We start from the raw sequence: 17,862 nt of genomic DNA on the forward strand, positions 1-17,862 counted from the left end.
GCTGGAATGTGCAGAAAATAGGTTTAAATGTTAAACAAAATTCTTCCAGTCAGAGAATGTTGCATATAATTAAGTTTTTGCTTCATGCATAAAGTTAAAAGATTAAAACTAATAAAACAAGTTTTAAAAAGAGACTTTTCCATTTGATTACATTTTGTATGATGGATTATGCAGAAAAAGTAGAATTGGGTTGAAAGATCTATCACTTTATCACCTATTCAGGTTGTAAATCATGTTTTTAAAAAGTAACTAAGTAATTAATTACTTTTGAAAATAAGTAATTAGTAAGGTAACGGGATTACTTTTGGGGGGAAGTAATCAGTAATTAGTAACTGATTACTTTTTTCAAGTAACTTGACCAACACTGCTGATAACAGTGCAAATGTTTGCAATATAAAAAATAAATGAAAAATGTAAACATCTATGTTTAGTGAATTTCAAAATCCTGCATAATACTGGTTGTTCACTGTGTTAATTGAGCAGTGGTCTTTGGCGAGGAAAACGTTACTGCGTTTGTTATCTCCTTGCGTCTCTGGGAGCTGGTGGGATATTTAGTCGCGTTGTACAGGGTAGCGTGAATGGAGGTCTGTGAGGATGAAGCAGGTGTTGTCGAGAGTTTTTCTCTATGCTCCTGTTTGATCGTATGTCACTTTGTGAGCGGTCTTCAAATGATTGAATAAATTTGTAGTGTTGCTCTGTGGTGCAGCTACGACACCGTAGCAAAGTTTCCACACTATGTCTACTTGATCCACGTCTGACTCCGCGAACCCATAATGTTTCCACACAAGTCGTTTTACCTCTTTTCAACCAACGGCATTCTTTCTTCAGCAGCCGTTATCCTCTCCTCTCCAAATAACTTCTGCTTAGCTTTCCGAGCTTCCCTCGGGTCCTCTTAATTGTTGTGACGGTGTTCGAAACGCAGAGAGGTGCGCTTGATTTGCCACACAGAGCAGCGCGAGAGTAAAGCACGAGGGAGGTGCTAATAATCGGCTCAGTCATTTTTAATGATCGTTGAAAGCCCAGATCGTAATCTAGATTAAAATTCGATTAATTGAGCAGCCCTAGTTGGCAGTATAGTGTGTGATGCTCTCTGGATATGCAATGACGAGGCTGTAATTCATTCGCTGTCTGCAGTGCAATAATAAACCTGTAGTGTTTTGATGTTTCTGCACACGTTTCAGTCTTTGTTTGGTTTTATTTGTTTCTTACATTATTTGTTCATTTTTTGGACCAGCTGCCTGACAGCATGATTTACAAAGATTTTTCACATGTTCCTGAGAGTTTAATGAGATTAATGTTCATTTGACTGCTCAGGCTTCACTCTAATCCAGGTGGCCATAAAGAAAAGAAAAGGTATCATTACACTGGATTCAGTGTGGATTTTGAACCACAGCTGTTTCAGGAGTAACGTTTTCCTTTGTGCATGTAGGGATTTTCATTTTCCACCATCTCCATTTTTACAGGTGTAACCTGTTTGTTTGCACAGCTTCACTTCTGTCCAGCAGCATGAGATCCAGCGCTGCACGTTACGCGCTCTGAGAAAGTTAATGAAGTGCATTAGAATTCCTTGAACGCTGTAGTTTCGATATATTGGCAGCCCAGGCTGTTAGCCACAGAGCTGCGCTCACGCTGCATAGCTGTGAAGGTTTCATGCTATCTCAGCTTTGGTTTCCATCCTGCCCAAAAGTGCTGTGAGCGCTCGTAGAAGCTGGAGTCCACGCAGAGTCTCAGGTTTTGTTATTTTTGTGTAATGTGTGACAGAGCGTCAGGAGTTATTTTCCCTTTGAGTGTTAAAGTTGTTGGATATTCTCAGATGTGTGCATAAAAGCAAATAAATAGAATAATAGGTTTTCTTGAGGATCTCGCTCGTGGTACTTTGGTGCTTGCATCAGTGCAGTAGTCCTTATATTTCACATACTTGTATTGGTTGGCCTTTGTCACAGGGTGAGTGTTGTTCTCCAAAGATATTTCATAAAGTAAACTTCACTGGAAACGTACTAACTTCATATTTCCACCTGAAACTTGACACTGCTCTGGCTGCTCTCCACACACAGATTGTCTTTGTTTCTTTATCGTTTCAGGGGAGTTTTCAGCATTTAAGTAAATGGCAGCAGATACCAGCAGTCCATCCCTCGTCACTCCTCAACAGTCTTGTGTCCCTGCGGTGGATTCATTCATTACTGGGAAAAAAAGAAAAAGGAAAAAAAATACGCCGTTTTCTTCCTCCGTCACCTCGAAGAAGGCAGCCTCACTAACAAGAAGCCGTCCATTGGGCAGACGGCAGCAACACACACAAACAAATCAGGAAAGACGAACAACAACAAAGCGAAGACAAAGATATCCGTACCAAACCGCTTTGAGGAAGACGTGGAAGTAATCGCCTTGCCTGATGGATCCAAGTTGACCCACAGAGGAAAACCATTTAAAGGAGAGCTTTGGATGCGAGTTGTCCGGTTGCCCGTTGTGCCGGTGAGGAGGAGCTGGGCGTTAGCCGTGCTGCTGAGCAGAGAACAGGCCTGCGGACCGAGAGGAGGCTTCATGCCGTCAGCTGCTGCAAGGCGTTGGCGCTTCCTTGGGATGGGCTGGAGGAGAAGGAGCTGATTCTGAAGGACGATGACTTGAAAGAGAAATCTGTTTGTATTTTTTTCCATTTGTGTTTTCCATTTTAGCTAGCAGCTGCTGGGAATACTTTCTGTCTTGGATCTTTTTCAAAGACTGTTGCTGTTTTTTGTTTTCGGTGTTTATGGAGTTTGTCTCCAACATGGCAGCTGCTCTCTGCCAGCGAGGCTCTCTGGGTTTAATGGCAGGACAGCAAAAGATCTGCACCTCAACCATGTTCTTCATTCCACTTTAAAAGCTTTCCCCCTTTCAAAGGATATTGCGGTCATGTGACAAGCAGCAGAAATGATCGTTTCCAAGGTAACATCAGGTCGTGTTCACAGACAGAGCGACGGCGGCCGAAGGTTTCAGCTGACCTGCTCGTGGGGTACGGCCTCTCCGAGCTCTCACCTTGTTCTGTGACATTTTCAGCGTTTCTTTGCTTCTCATCGTTTTCACAGATTGTTTTTCACACTAAGTGCACGTTGTGGCGTTGCTTTATCTTCTTCCTGTGGGACCACGAAGCTTTAACGTTGCACTCGGCTCACGCAGACATGTTACTGGCTGCAGCTCGTGGGCGCTGAGCTGCAGAGTTACCTGCTGTTGATCAAGAGTTCTGCAGCTTTGAAAGTTCTGGAAATGTCCTCTGATCCCACCTTTTATGTTCTCTGTACTCTGTGTTTAGATTTTTGTTATGCTCTTTGTTTGCCTTCTTCCTGTACAGGCAGGCCTGCACATATTGACTTATTTATGGGACTTTTTTATGGGTTTATTTTCAGACTTTATTTTATTTTATTTTTACAACCCTTGTTTTAGTCATGTGACTCATATTTGCACTTTGATGGATTGAAGCGAACGAGTGACTCGCCTTCTTGTTTTTGTTTCTTTGTTTCTAATTGAAGAAAAATGTGAGCGAGCAGATGGCTCAGACTTTGACTTCCAGTGAAGCTGTCCTCCGCAGGTGCAGGACTGTAAATATTCATTCGAGCACCGCGTGACGAGCCTGCAGACCTGCCGGCGTACCGCAGAGACGGGGCTGCTGGCCTCTCCTCGTGGACGGAGAGCGCGCGGCTTGTTGACGTGTCAGACCGAGCGCCGACAGGGCGGGTCTTCGCATCCATGTGTGACTTTCTATTACGAATGATGGAAACGGACGTTACCTGTCACCTCCATGGCTTCCCTTCCAGTGCGTTTGTATTTTTAACGTTGACTCAGTCGCCACATCGTGAGATGATCTGCTTTAGAAAATCTAACTGAACCGTCGCTGTCACGTAGCCAACAAACGTTAGATTCAAAGTATCTGCAGACAAAGAGAACCTACCAGGCTTCAGCCCACAGCACCGTGGGCTCAGCTGGCGTCTTACTCCACATGAGTGGCACACAGAGCTGAGGGGGTCGTGGAGTCTGCGAGACAAACCGTTGCTGTATAAATGTCCACCGGCTGTCGGCTTAGTTTGTTTCCAGTTTATTACAGAGAGACCACGTTGTTGTCACCACTTCAACTTGCTGGACGCTGCCTGTAGTAAAGTCAGACCCGGACTAAACATGACAGCAGTGACAGCAGACGAATTCAAAGACTTGATCTGATAAAAGTGAAAGCTTTTCTTGCTGTGTGTACACTGGACGTGCAGGTGGCTGTTTGCTAACACATCAGCCACGAGCAAAGCTGCAGGGACATATCAGGGTGCACTGCTGAACACAGTTAGCGTTCGTGTGCAGTCATGACTGAACGTTGTAGTTACCGTCATCAATTCAAGGATTATGGAATTCTTCTGACAGCTCTGAGCAGGCACCGTATCGTCCAGCGTCACAGCGCGAGAAGCTGGTTCGATTGAAAGGTTCGAATTAAGTGTCCGGCGCTCAAAACTTCCAGAAGCCCAGAACCAATCGTCGATCAGTAATGAGCGTTTATTTACCCGTACCCGCCTCCGTCTGCCACTTTTAGAGATGATATGTGAGGTCATGTTGGCCTTTTTATTAAATTACATATCGTCCTGTCACTGGGGAGGTTTTGCTGCTACCCACGGCTCCGTAAAGCTTTACCCACAGCTGCCGTTTTCTCCAGAGGACTCTTTAAAGTCTCCTGTGCAGCTGATTGTGTCACCAGAGCGATCTCTGCTGGTACCTACAGAGGAGGACGAGGTCCGTCTGAATGCTCCAGTTATCAGTTTGAAGCTTCGTCACGCTGCACAAACAAAGACGTGGACGGGTAAAGTCTCGTGGATGGTGTGTTGCGTTACATAAGCTAAAAAGTTACTTTGCTTCCACAGTCCTAAATTTCTTACAGAGGCACTGAAATCCCAACTGCACATCAGACTTTTCACAACTTTCCACTCGTCTTGTTCACATGATCCACAGGAGCTGCGTCTCACGGTCTTCTTCGGTCACACAGAAGTGAAACTGTCCAAAGTTTGGATGGAAGAGTTCTGAGTTCACGTTGACTAAAAGCACCAGAGATATCGGTGGAGATGCTGATGAAGACCGTGTGATGCAGCACCTGGAGTGTGAGCTATTTCTGAGCTTAGCCTCACAGCCACCTTCCACAGGCAGTGTTAACATCCTCCTTCCTGCCGTCTGCAGAGCTGGGATCAGCTCACGTGATTGAATTCAAGGAAGGATTTTGACGTGTTTTTTCGAGAGTGCTCCATTGGTTTTCCTGGGAGATGGTTATTTTCTATAGGAATACGATGTACATCTGCTCTAGCTTCATAGATCCTGCAGGAGCAAACACTGGACTCTCCGTCTCATGCAGCGCTTTCCGTTAACCGCCTTCTTCTACTTTCACGTTCCTTTCTTCTTAAACATTCCCTCCCTCACTCCTTGCCTGCACCTTAAACCCAACAATTCCTTTCAACCGAGTACTATCATGTAAAACTTTAGATTTGTTTGGTTTTTTTCACCTGTAAATATTGTACAAAGGAAATCCTGTCAGTTTGCTAGGAGGCATGGAGACAACAACTGTACAAACAAAGTACAACACGTTCCAAATAAAGTCACAAAGATTAAAAGACATTTTCATAGGCAAACAAATGTTTGAGTGTAAAAATATTTAAGGGTGTATCATACAGAGAAAGAGCTTAATGTATTTGTTGTGAATATAAAAAACTGATATATTAAAGAAATGCATGAAAACTTTACCTGGTTTTCTGTGTGTGATGTGCCGGAGTCGAGTTGTGCTGTGACATCCACAAGGTGGCAGCGTGATCATGACTGTACATCCTTTACACGAAAATCATAATAACCTTTTATCAATGCATTACTTGACCTGTGAAGTCCATAAATGCACATGAATGAAAACTTGGAGCGCTCAGCCAGCAGCTGCAGAGCCGCATCTCTGAGAAATCACTTGTTCAAAATTATTCAACTGTTTCCCTGAAGCTCCGCCTTCATTTTCAGTTAATATTTTAAATACACAAAAAATATGGACAGTAAGCCTGGTTCTCAGAAGGCCACAAGCACGACTCTACGATGCATTCCTGTAACTGAGCTCGACCTTAAACTCCTGCATCACTAATATGGATCCATAAAACCCTGATGAACCTTTTTCTGCAGAATAACTACTTTTACTTTTGGTACTTTGAGCTAAAAATTGATAATAATACACAGTCTGTATGCTGTGGTGTGTTTTACAAAAGGAAAGGTGCTGAAAAATCTCCACTTCATTACTCAACATTGTGAGCTAATGCTACATCTTTTCATAACTGTAGAATTAATATTATGTTACAATTCTTCAGGCAGAGAGGAGTGCAACCAGGTGAAGATGTTCATGCAGAGTACAGCTAGTACCGCTGGTGACCGTGAAAGCCATCTGAGTACAGTGACCTCATTGTCATGTTAATGAAACAAGTTTGAGATGATTTGAGATTTAGATTGTTTTGCTGCAGATAGACTCATAAGATCAACTCCAGGCCTCGAGGGCTGGTGTCCTGCAGGGTTTAGATGTGTCAGCTGATTTAAATGGCTAAATGACCTCCTCAGCATGCCCTGAAGTTCTCCAGAGGCCTGCTAATGAACTAATCATGTGATTCAGGTGAGTTGACTCAGGGTGAGATCTAAAACCTGCAGGACACCGGCCCTCGAGGCCTGGACTTGGACGCCCCTGCTGTAGATACTTGCATTAACAGGTGAGTGTATAAAAAAGAACAAAAGACAAAGCAGAAAATGATGAAATGGTGTGTTTCAGTCAGTTCAGCTCTGGGGGAAAGTTCATGGATCCAGTGACATGTTGGTGGGACAGCGGAGGATACTGGGACAGTGAGAGCTCATGATCTGCTGTGGTGAGCTTTAATGGCAGCAGTCGAAAGAAGAAATGTGTTAAACAGAGTTAGGAGTGACTGTAGTTCAGGAGGAAGAACAGGTCATTACTAATTGGAAGGTTGGGGGTTTGATTCCAGTGTGCATGCCTTATCCTTGGGCAAGATACTAACGTGTGAATGTTAGCTAGAAAAGATGGGAGGGGTTCGAGTTGATGGGGTATTCTCTGATCGCCTTCCTTGTAAACATCATAGAACAACAGTGTGTCGCACATCGCCGACCAGTGACCACGACTCGTATCTGTGTCCATAAAAACCCTCTGCACGTCCTCTTCACTCTTCCCTTCATGAACCTCCTCTGAGATCTTCCCCTTTTCCTCCCAGTACCTCCATATTACATATCTTCTTATATATCCACCTTCCCTCCTCCTCACGTCAGAACCACCTCAGCCTAACTTTGTCTCCTACCTGCTCAGCCTGAGCTGTTCCTTTGACGTACTCATTTCTAATCCTGCCCATCCTGCTCACTCGCAATGAAAATCTTAACGTCTTCAGCTCTGCCTCCTGTCTTTTTGTCAGTGTCTCCAAACTGTACATCATAGCAGGTCTCGCTAACATTGACTGAAGACAAAGCACCACCTTCAGTAGTGACAGCAGATGAGACGAGCTCATTACCTCCAGACGTGTGGTGCCACAGAGCGGGAACCCAAGTCAAGTCCTGCCCCTGAGAAGTACAGATAGCTGACAACTAAGGGAAACGTGCCTGGGTGGTGTGTTGGTAAAATTCAAAAACTGCATGGCTGCATCAGCGATGACTCATCCCCGCGCTCTTCTGAACAGACTTGGCCCGGACATCAAGTTGTTTAATTATGAACCAGCTGCAAAAGTGACGCTGTTCCTCTGTTTCAGAGACTTTGAGAGAGCCGTTCGTGCCTTCATTTCATCTCTCCTCGACTTTTGTCTTTACTCTGGTTATAATTCCCTCGAAGCACAGGCAGACGCAAGTGGTTTTCTGTCACTGGTTTATTTGAAGACTTCTCTCCAAAGCCACCGTGAAAACTATACAGCATTAACAAAATAAAACTCAGAGTAAGACACAGCACTAAAAATAACACTGTACAACAAACACGATAAATCAATAAATACCTCGTTGGCTGCATGCTGCAAAAAGGGAATTAGCCGCCGTTCTTCTGAGGTTTCCTTTAACCGTTTAACTGTGTGTAGTTAAAGTCCACTTAACATGTCTGTCAATAAAAACCATGCTTTCTGCGCGCTTACAGGTGTTTTTCTTCTTTCTACCCAAAGAGGAAACTAGCGCAACTTGTAAGAGAACTTGACTTTCAAAATAAAAGCACCAAAATGTTGACTACAAAAAAAACAAACATAAAGTAATGTACAGCTTAAACAATTTACAATCATGACATGGATCTTGACAAGATAAAGAAATAATCCAAATTATATACAATGTCATCATGCCAACAGCTACACTCCCACCAAATCACACGAATCTTTACGTGGGATTTCCCAAATGAAATAGTCTCTGCAAACAAGCATTCCTACTTATCACCAAAGAATTCTTGTTATCAACCCTTTGTCAGGTAACTTCCAGCAAACAACCATTTAGTCTGCTTCTAAGAGAGTAACCACTTTTTAAACAGGTCTCTCAAGAAAAACTGTTTTAGCTGTGCGGCTCCCTCCTTTGTCATGTGTATCACTGACGAGCAGCTTTATTCTCCTCACTCGATTAACCGATCCTGGATAAACTTCTGTGACTCTAGCCATCTTCCACTCATTGCGTGGTGCCAGATCATCTTGTAGAAGGACAATGTCGTCAACCTTGATGTTCCTTCTGTTCTTCCGCCACTTTTGTCGCTCTTGTAAATTTAGAAGATATTCTTTCTTCCATCGGGTCCAAAACATATTAGCCAAACACTGCACTCGACGCCATCTTTTCCTAAGATAAACATCTTCTTTGACAAAATCTCCAGGCGGGGACAGAATGATTTTGGACTTCATTGTTAAGATGTGGTTTGGAGTCAATGGTTCAGGGCCTGATGGATCATTCAAATGTTCAGTCGTGAGTGGTCTGCTATTGATGATAGCCATGACCTCATACAGAAAGGTTCTTAAGGAGGTGCAGTCAAGCCTTTGTGATGACTGATCGAGAATAGCAGTAAGACCACTTCTTATAGTCCTTATTTGACGCTCCCAGACACCTCCCATATGGCTTGCTGTTGGGGGGTTCATGAGAAATTCACATCCTAGAGTCTTAGTCTTTTCTTGATCCATTCCTTTCATTAACTCCATGAACTCTCTCCTAGCACCAACAAAATTGGTTCCTTGGTCGGATCTTAGCTGTCGAACATTTCCTCTTATGGCAATGAATGCCCTTAAAGCATTGAGAAACGCATCAGTTGTCATGTCATCAACCACTTCTATATGTATGGCTCTTGAACATAGACAGGCAAACAAAAGACCATATCTTTTGAGAGTCTTTCTTCCTTCCTTAACATAGATTGGACCAAAGCAGTCCATGCCAACATAAGTAAAAGGCGGTGTTGTTGCTGTCCTATCTTGTGGCAAGTCACCCATTTTTTGCTCTTTAGTGGATCTTCTGTACTTCCTGCAGGTCACACATTTAAAAATATGTGATGAAACTGCACCGCTGCATCCCAGGATCCACCAACCATTCGCTCTCAGTTCATTCATTGTCATTCCACGTCCTTGATGATGGATTCTTTCGTGAAAATGCTTGATTAGTAAAGCTGCTACGTGGCTATTCTATGGCAGAATTGCTGGGTGCTTCACATGAGGGTGCAATGTGGCTTGACTTAAACGTCCTCCCACTCTTAAGATCCCTTCATCATCCAAGAAAGGATTTAACTTGCACAGTGGACTGTTTTCAACTACCGTCTTTCGTTTCAAGCTCTTTATCTCATCTGAGAATGCTTCTTCCTGAACCAACTTGATAATAACAAGTTCTGCTTCTTTTCTTTCCTCTAGACTTGTGCTATCACTTGTTCTTTGCTGAATACCTTTGTGCATTCTGATGTATCGTTTCAGTCTGGCAACTGCTCTCGATAACCTTGACCAGTCAGAGAATTTCTTGAAGTTATCCAACAATGATCTGTCTTCCTTTGACTTAGTGTTACACACAATCACCTTGCGGAGTTCAGGATCATCCTCCTTGATTTCTCCCACCTTGCATTGTCTGCCAGGAAGTTCTTTTTGCCAAAGAAATGTTGGGCCGGTAAACCAATTTGAGGTCCTAAGTCGCTCTGCAGTCAAACCTCGAGAGGCATGATCAGCTGGATTATCTTCTGAAGCGACATAACCCCATTGTTCAGGGTTTGTACTTGACTTGATCCTCTGTATGTGATTTGCTACATATACCTGAAACCTTCTGGCGTCATTGTTTATGTAGCCAAGAACAACAGTGGAATCTGTCCAGAAGAATTCTGGATCCTGGATTTCCAGTTCACCGCGAAGCATGTCACTGGTTCGGGCTGGTTCGGGCTGCAACAACTGCTGCAGTGAGTTCCAGACTTGGTATCGTAGTAACGCTGATTGGGGAAACTCTGGATTTTCCCATTACCAAAGAGCAATGTACTTCATCAGATTCACTGATGGCTCGCAGGTAAGTACATACACCATATCCTGAGAAACTGGCATCTGAAAAATGGTGAAGTTCATACCTTTTGACATTACCAAAATCTGAAGGTAAGGCACAGCCAGGCGACGAGGCCGCTCCAAACAAATGAACCTTCATTCTGTAAACTGATGGTGAGGTTTCCAAGTTGCCATTCTCCCACCATAGGAATCTCAAATAATCTTGATCTTCCCTTTTGACATGAAACTGGTGGAACATTCTCTCAATGTCGCACATGATTGCAACAGAACCCTTTCGAAAGCGACAAAGGACACCGACCAATGTGTTCGTTAAATCTGGACCAGTGAGTAGATGGTCGTTGAGAGATGTTTCTTGGAATTTGGCAGAGCAGTCAAATACCACACGTATTTTCCCTGGTTTCTGTGGATGATAAACCCCATGATGTGGAATATACCAAGCCAATTTCTCATCATTTTCTTCATCAGGGACCTTCTCTGCATCACCACATGAAATGATGTCATTCATGAAGCTTACGTAGTCTCTGTAGTACTGTTGGTTTTTCTTTAGTCTCCTTTCCAGGCACTTCAAGCGATGTATGGCACATATCTTGTTGTTGGGTAATTTAGGCCTGTCTTCTTTGAATGGCAGCGGCATTTCAAAATGACCTGTATCATTTTGCACGATGTTTTCTCTCAACTTTGTCAGGAACTTGAGATCATCTTGAGACACAATATCATCTCCAGTTCTTTCTGAGAAGTCTGATTCCAAGACCCTTATGATGTCTGAGGGAGTTACTTCCTTTACTTTGGTTTGGCTCACATAATGCACTACCCTTTTGAGGTTGACAGAAGACTCAACATCTGGTATCACTTGTCTCACTACTATGCGATGACTGATTCCAATTGCGTCCCCATAATCAACACAAGGGTTCCCATTACCAACAATACTCCATCCAAGGTCTGTACGTTGTGCATAAGGCTCGTTCTCTTTGCCAGCCACAACTTCTCTCGGAAGCAGGGCTTGTGAACAGTCATATCCGATAAGAAGACCCACTTCACAGTCCTGCAGAGGTGCAATTTCTGACTGTAAGTGTTCTAGATGGGGCCACGCCTCTGCAGTTTCATTAGTTGGGATGTGAGTTCTGTTAGCTGGGATGAAATCACGCGTGTACACTGGTGGTAAGGAGATTCTCTCGCTGGAGTAAAAGCCACGGACTTGTAGGTTACTTACTCTTTGAGAACTCACAACTGTAGTTGTTGACGTCATGGTAGAAAGCTTAAGCTTGACTTGTTCTCTATTTATCTGTAAAGTTTCTGCTACTTCACTCAACACAAATGTTGTGTCACTCTGCGAATCCAATAAAGCATACACAAGGACTTCTTGTGCTGGTTGTGTTGTGCAGGAAAGCCACACTGGAACTATTGCAGCTGTTTGTGTTTTAGCTCCATGAAGCATTACTGTATTTGAAGTAGCAGTTCTGGTCATTTCGTGATCCTGTGCTAGTTGTACTTCTTCATGAACCTCACTTGAAGTTTCATGATTCCGATTTTGCTTGGCCTGTGGTGGTTTTTGCTTCTCTTTGGTTCGTTCTTCATGCAAACAGGTAGGATGACGCTTCTGGCACTTGTCACAAACACTCCTACTGATGCAACTCTTTGAGTGATGACCGTACTTCAGACAACCAAAGCACAACTTTTCCATTTGAATGAATTTAATTCTATCATTAACTGCTTTCTCCACAAACTTCCTGCATTGGTGCAATGTATGCCCAGTCCTTTTGCAGAAAAGACATGTAACAGCATTTTTTTCACTGGAACTTGTGATCAGTGTCTTTGCTGCAAGGTTGAAATGTCTTGAGGATTTGTTTTTTTCAGCTTCATCTTGTTTCAGTGCCTGCAGCGATGTGAGAGGGTTGCAAGCAATTTTCACCTCTCTTGTCAAGAACTTCACAAATTGGCTGAAGGAGGGAAATTGATTAGTCGCTTCTTAAATATTCAATATTCAAGAAAAATTGTGTATGTTTCTGTTCTGTGTCCTGTGTACTGTTTGTTTGTATATGTGTCTTTTTGGCTGCTGTTACAACCGAATTTCCCCTTGTGGGACAATTAAAGGATTATTCTATTCTATTTCAATAACTTGTCTATTCCATCTTGCTGTTAGCCAATCTGGTAACTTTGACAAAATTTTTCTGTTTTCATTACAGTCATTCAAGATTTCCAGTGCCTTAATATGGACCATGGCGGCTTCACAACTACGGAGAAAGTCAGAAAACTCTCTGAGTTGAAAGCTGTCCTTGGAGCCTATCTTGGGCCATGTCTGAAGCTTGTCTCTATATGCCTTTGCAATCGTGAATGGGTTTCCATATCTTTCCTCCAAAATCTCAACTGCTGCAGAATAGGCTGATTCGGTTCCAAGAAGGAAATAGCCATCGATTGCTTTCTTAGCTTGTCCACTTACATACCGGCGAAGGTAGTAGATTTTCTCCTTGTCTTGAATGCTCTTCTGGTCAATCAGCGTTTCAAAGGAGATTTTTCAGTCACTGTATTTCAATGGATCCCCACTGAATACTGTAGGTTCAGGAATTGAGATTCGGTTGGCACTCAAAGCTCCTGCCAGCACTTTGACAAGTTCTGCAGTGTTGTCATTTGAAGAAGTGGTCACAACTTGTGGTGCAGGAGGCACACACTGGGGCAAACAGCCTGTGGGAGCACAAACTTTATTATCCACTACAACCTCAGGTTGCAGTACGTCGTTTTGCTCTTCCTCTTTGTCATTCTCTTGATTGTACACCAGCATTCTCGCCCTTGCTGCACTGAGATCCTTCATTGCCTCCAGATGCTGTAATTTCCTCCGTTTTTCCTCTAGAGTCCTTTGTAGAGCTACATGCTCTTCCTCTAGTTGAGCCTTAATTTTAGCTTCCTCTTCCTCTCTCTGCATTCTTCGTTTTACCTCTTCTTGCTCTCTTTCTAACCGACGTTTTACTGCTGCTGCCTCCTGCTCAGCTATCTTCTTCTTAGCTTCAGCTTCTAGACGCTCGATTTCTAACTGTTCCTTTTCTTGTTCTTGTAGCACTTTAAGAACAGCCTGACTTGCAGCAACATCAGCAGCAGCATCTTGTCGTCTTGCAGAAGACCTGCTTGAAAGTACTGAGGTGCCTTTCAAAATGGAAGCCACAGAACCTGAATTGCAGGTGCTTGAATTAAAGAGAGAGCCTGCTTCTGGCCAGTCTTGCTCCTCCTTTTCTGGAGACCTTCCATGCACCCTACTTGAGGCTCTGGATACAACAAATGTAGAAATCTCTACACACCGATCCACTCTACGGCGCGTGACCTGGTCTGGAGCAGAGATCTTTCGTAGCTCTTCATAGACACGCTGGACATCTGCAGAAAGACCTGTGACATCACTTATAATGTCATTAAGCAAGTCCTCAGATAAGGTCTCTGTTGTCTGTGGTAAGGATTGTCTTGCAGATTTAACTTGTGTTTTCCATTTGTCATATATATAGTTAAACCTTTGCTGGAGTGGTCAAAGGAGTTTGCAAAGAAAAGCGTCTGGACTTCTTTAAGTTGCTTGAAGACGTTTCACCTCTCATCCGAGAAGCTTCTTCAGTTCTAAGGTCAAATGGCCGAGAGTCCCAGATTTAAACCCAGTGGGAGTATCCCCCCAAGGAGGGACAAAGGACCCCCTGGTGATCCTCTAATCACATGCGCCAAGGTGTGAAAGCGGGTGTGGGACCTAATCAGCCAGGGTTTCGGGTGAGCTCATTGTGAAACCTGGCCACACCCTGTCATGTGAATTCCTGAGGTCAGATGGCCCAGGATGTGAGTGGGCGTTAAGGCGTCTGGGGAGGGAACTCAAAACTGGATTATAGATGGCAGACAGTTGGTGTCGTAAACCACCGCCTCTGTTCAAAGATGGTCGCTCACAGTGGACATAGATGGCCTCTTTCACTCCTCTTTCAAACCATCTGTCCAATATGTGAACATTGGCATCCTCGAAAGAGTGACCTTTATCCTTAAGATGCAGATGGACTGCTGAGTCTTGTCCTGTGGAGGTGGCTCTTCTATGCTGTGCCATGCGCTTGTGAAGTGGCTGTTTGGTCTCTCCAATGTAGAGGTCCGGGCATTCCTCACTGCACTGTACAGCATACACCACGTTGTTCAGTCTGTGTTTCGGAGTTTTGTCTTTCGGGTGAACCAGTTTGTGTCCGAGTGTGTTGCTGGGTCTGTGAATGGGTTTAAATCTGGGACTCTCGGCCATTTGACCTTAGAACTGAAGAAGCTTCTCGGATGAGAGGTGAAACGTCTTCAAGCAACTTAAAGAAGTCCAGACGCTTTTCTTTGCAAACTCCTTTGACTACGATGACCTGGATGACTGAGAACCTTCACAACACTTTGCTGGAGTGCTTTAATTTTCTCATCTTGCATTTCTTTGCCTTTCTCTGTTAGAGTTCTGATTCTTTCACTTTGTCTTGGCTGCTGCGCTTCCTCTTGCTGAGCTTCAGCACCATACACTTGACCTTCTTCAGGCTGATCTTGAAAGTCTGCACTGTCACTAAACTGAACTGTAGGCTCGCTTGGTTCTGACATTTTACAGCACCTCTTAATCAACCACTTAGAAATAAGAAATGTAGCTGGTTAACCAAGCCTCAATGTTTAACACTTACTCATATGTAAATGGCACAAAAATAACACAGTTCAAATGGAAATGTTATCTTACAAAAATACACCTGATAATAAACTTCAAAACAGTTCAAGAATTTCCATCCAAAACCTTCACTTATTGCTTCCCAAATGCACTTTTACCTTAAAATCTTCAAAATAAAAGAACTGTAGCTTACACAACAAAAGAAGATGTACTATACACCACAGTAGTTATCAAACACACAGTATTATTCAGCAATGTTTGCAAAAGTCCCTTCTTAGGCCACTTAACTTAAAGACTTTTCCTTAAAACACTGCTCTTTAATACTTGTGCATGTGTTATCACCATATGCATATAGTACTTTCAGCTTATCTGCCAGTTCTTGTCAGCTCCGCTGCGCTGTAGACATGTAGTAACAAGCCCGCTGATGCTTTGAAGTTGCCGCATCGTCAATTAGTGGCCGCTTGCGTCGACGAACAGTCCGAGTTTTCACTATAATTCCCTCGAAGCACAGGCAGACGCAAGTGGTTTTCTGTCACTGGTTTATTTGAAGACTTCTCTCCAAAGCCACCGTGAAAACTATACAGCATTAACAAAATAAAACTCAGCGTAAGACACAGCACTAAAAATAACACTGTACAACAAACACGATAAATCAATAAATACCTCGTTGGCTGCATGCTGCAAAAAGGGAATTAGCCGCCGTTCTTCTGAGGTTTCCTTTAACCGTTTAACTGTGTGTAGTTAAAGTCCACTTAACATGTCTGTCAATAAAAACCATGCTTTCTGCGCGCTTACAGGTGTTTTTCTTCTTTCTACCCAAAGAGGAAACTAGCGCAACTTGTAAGAGAACTTGACTTTCAAAATAAAAGCACCAAAATGTTGACTACAAAAAAACAAACATAAAGTAATGTACAGCTTAAACAATTCAATTCAATTCAGTTCAATTCAATTCAAGTATTTATTGTCATTGTCAAGAACAATGAAATTGTGTTTGGAGCTTCTACAACAAATAATAATAAATACTAAATTCCCCTTAGACCCGGTGTGACTTCAGTGCAATGAGACGATCCTTAGCAAAAACATGAGAATATGACAGGTAGTGTTCATGGGACATTCAGACAAAGACCTGAGAAATATGACAAAGTGCAACAGTGCCACCCGTTCAATTATTGTACTGTGAGATATGATAATTGTCTATTTTTCAGACCAGTTCACTGCTATTAATAAGTTGGATATGGTTATTGTCCGTGAGAGGGGGGGGGGCAGAGAGGGGGGGCAGAGTTCAGGAGCCTCACAGCCTGTGGATACAGGCTGTTGGCCAATCTGGACGTTCTGGCCTGTATGGACCTGTACCTTCTCCCTGAGGGCAGCAGGTGAAAAAGGTGGTGCGCAGGGTGATGTTGGTCCCGCAGGATACTGTGCACCCTCCTCAGACAGCGAGTGGGGAAGATTTTTATTTTTATTTAACCTTTATTTAACCAGGAATGTCCCATTGAGATTAAAAACCTCTTTTTCAAGGGAGTCCTGGCCAAGAGGCAGCAAATTTCCAAACAAATACATACAAACAAACAAGATTAAAAATTACACAAAACAATTACACATTATTGAGGCAGTCTGTAGGGCTTTGAGTTTAGTTTTAAAAACATTTAAAGACAACAGTTCAGTCAGTTTCCAGTCTTTCTGTAACAGGTTCCACGAAAAAGGCGCAGAGTGGACAAAGGCTTTCTTACCCAACTCTGTGCGGACAAGGGGAACAGACAGCAGCAGCTGATCATTTGAACGCAAGGAGTAAGAACCACTATTTTTCCTTGTGACCAAAGTACAAATATAAGGAGGCAGCAATCCAAGCATAGCTTTGTAAATAAAAGTGTACCAATGCCCCTGTCTTCTAATGGCCAAAGAAGGCCAATTTACTCTTAAGTACAAGTCACAATGATGGGTCAAATATCTACAATTGGTGATAAACCTCAAGGAAGCATGATACACCGTGTCCAACATTAGAAGGCATGGAGAAGAAGCGTTCATATACAGAATGTCACCATAATCTAACACAGATAAAAAGGTTGCAGTGACAAGACGTTTTTTTACTGCAAAAGAAAAACACTGTTTATTACGGAAAAAGAAACGAAGTTTCAGCCTCAGTTTCTTTACAAGTCTCTCTATATGTGGTTTAAAGGTAAAGGAGTCATCTATCCAGACACCAAGGTATTTATATTCATGAACTATCTCTATGACATTTCCTTCAAGGGTGGACACCACTGGAATAGGCTCTGGGACCTTCTTTGCCTTAGAAAACAACATTAGCTTAGTCTTATCAGCATTGAGAACTAATTTTAGCTGGATAAGTGAATGCTGGAAAGCAACAAAGGCTTTCTGTAAGGTTTCAATGGCCTGAGTAAGAGATGAACCATAACAGTAAATAACTGTATCGTCAGCATAAAAATGCAAATTTGTGTCTGAGACATTTTGACCCAAGTCATTGATATATAAAAGAAACAGAAGGGGACCCAAAACTGAGCCCTGTGGCACCCCCTTGTGGACAGCAACAAATTCAGAACAAAGACCTTCAAGTTTAATGCACTGGGTTCTATTATTCAGATAATTTGAGAACCACGCTATTGCATGTTCTGACAATCCAAGGCTGAGCAGTCTGTTTTTAGGACAGCATGATCAACAGTGTCAAAAGCTTTTGAGAGGTCAATAAAGAGTGACGCACAGTACAATTTCTTATCAAGTGCCATAATAATATCATTT

The 17,862-nt window shown here is 43.0% G+C and overlaps 2 protein-coding genes across 4 annotated transcripts in view; one reads left to right on the forward strand and one right to left on the reverse strand.

Moving 5' to 3' along the window:
- braf (B-Raf proto-oncogene, serine/threonine kinase) overlaps nucleotides 1–5,735 on the forward strand; it is a 34,033-nt gene extending 28,298 nt beyond the window's left edge. For both annotated transcript variants that reach the window (XM_031726310.2, XM_031726309.2), the window contains one exon: nucleotides 2,082–5,735. In XM_031726310.2, the coding sequence (XP_031582170.1) occupies nucleotides 2,082–2,104 (23 nt within the window). In that variant the 3' untranslated portion in view covers nucleotides 2,105–5,735. The remainder of the gene's footprint in view (nucleotides 1–2,081) is intronic.
- A 1,733-nt stretch (nucleotides 5,736–7,468) lies between these two features.
- LOC120433805 lies at nucleotides 7,469–15,989 on the reverse strand. 2 transcript variants are annotated; one of them, XR_005608768.1, is made up of 4 exons: nucleotides 15,772–15,989; nucleotides 15,302–15,684; nucleotides 7,998–13,853; nucleotides 7,836–7,910 (listed from the first exon to the last, which is right to left on the reverse strand). XR_005608768.1 is itself a non-coding variant. In XM_039600709.1 (3 exons), the coding sequence occupies exon 3, from the start codon at nucleotides 12,160–12,162 to the stop codon at nucleotides 10,345–10,347; it is 1,818 nt and encodes a 605-aa protein (XP_039456643.1). In that variant the 5' UTR covers nucleotides 12,163–13,853; nucleotides 15,302–15,684; nucleotides 15,772–15,989; the 3' UTR covers nucleotides 7,469–10,344. The 2 variants fall into 2 exon arrangements, 1 of the variants encoding a protein (XP_039456643.1); XM_039600709.1 differs by having other exon boundaries at nucleotides 7,469–13,853.
- Nucleotides 15,990–17,862: the final 1,873 nt, after the last annotated feature.

The sequence above is a fragment of the Oreochromis aureus genome, linkage group 17, assembly GCF_013358895.1.
Source record: "Oreochromis aureus strain Israel breed Guangdong linkage group 17, ZZ_aureus, whole genome shotgun sequence".
Classification (NCBI taxonomy): Eukaryota; Metazoa; Chordata; class Actinopteri; order Cichliformes; family Cichlidae; genus Oreochromis; species Oreochromis aureus.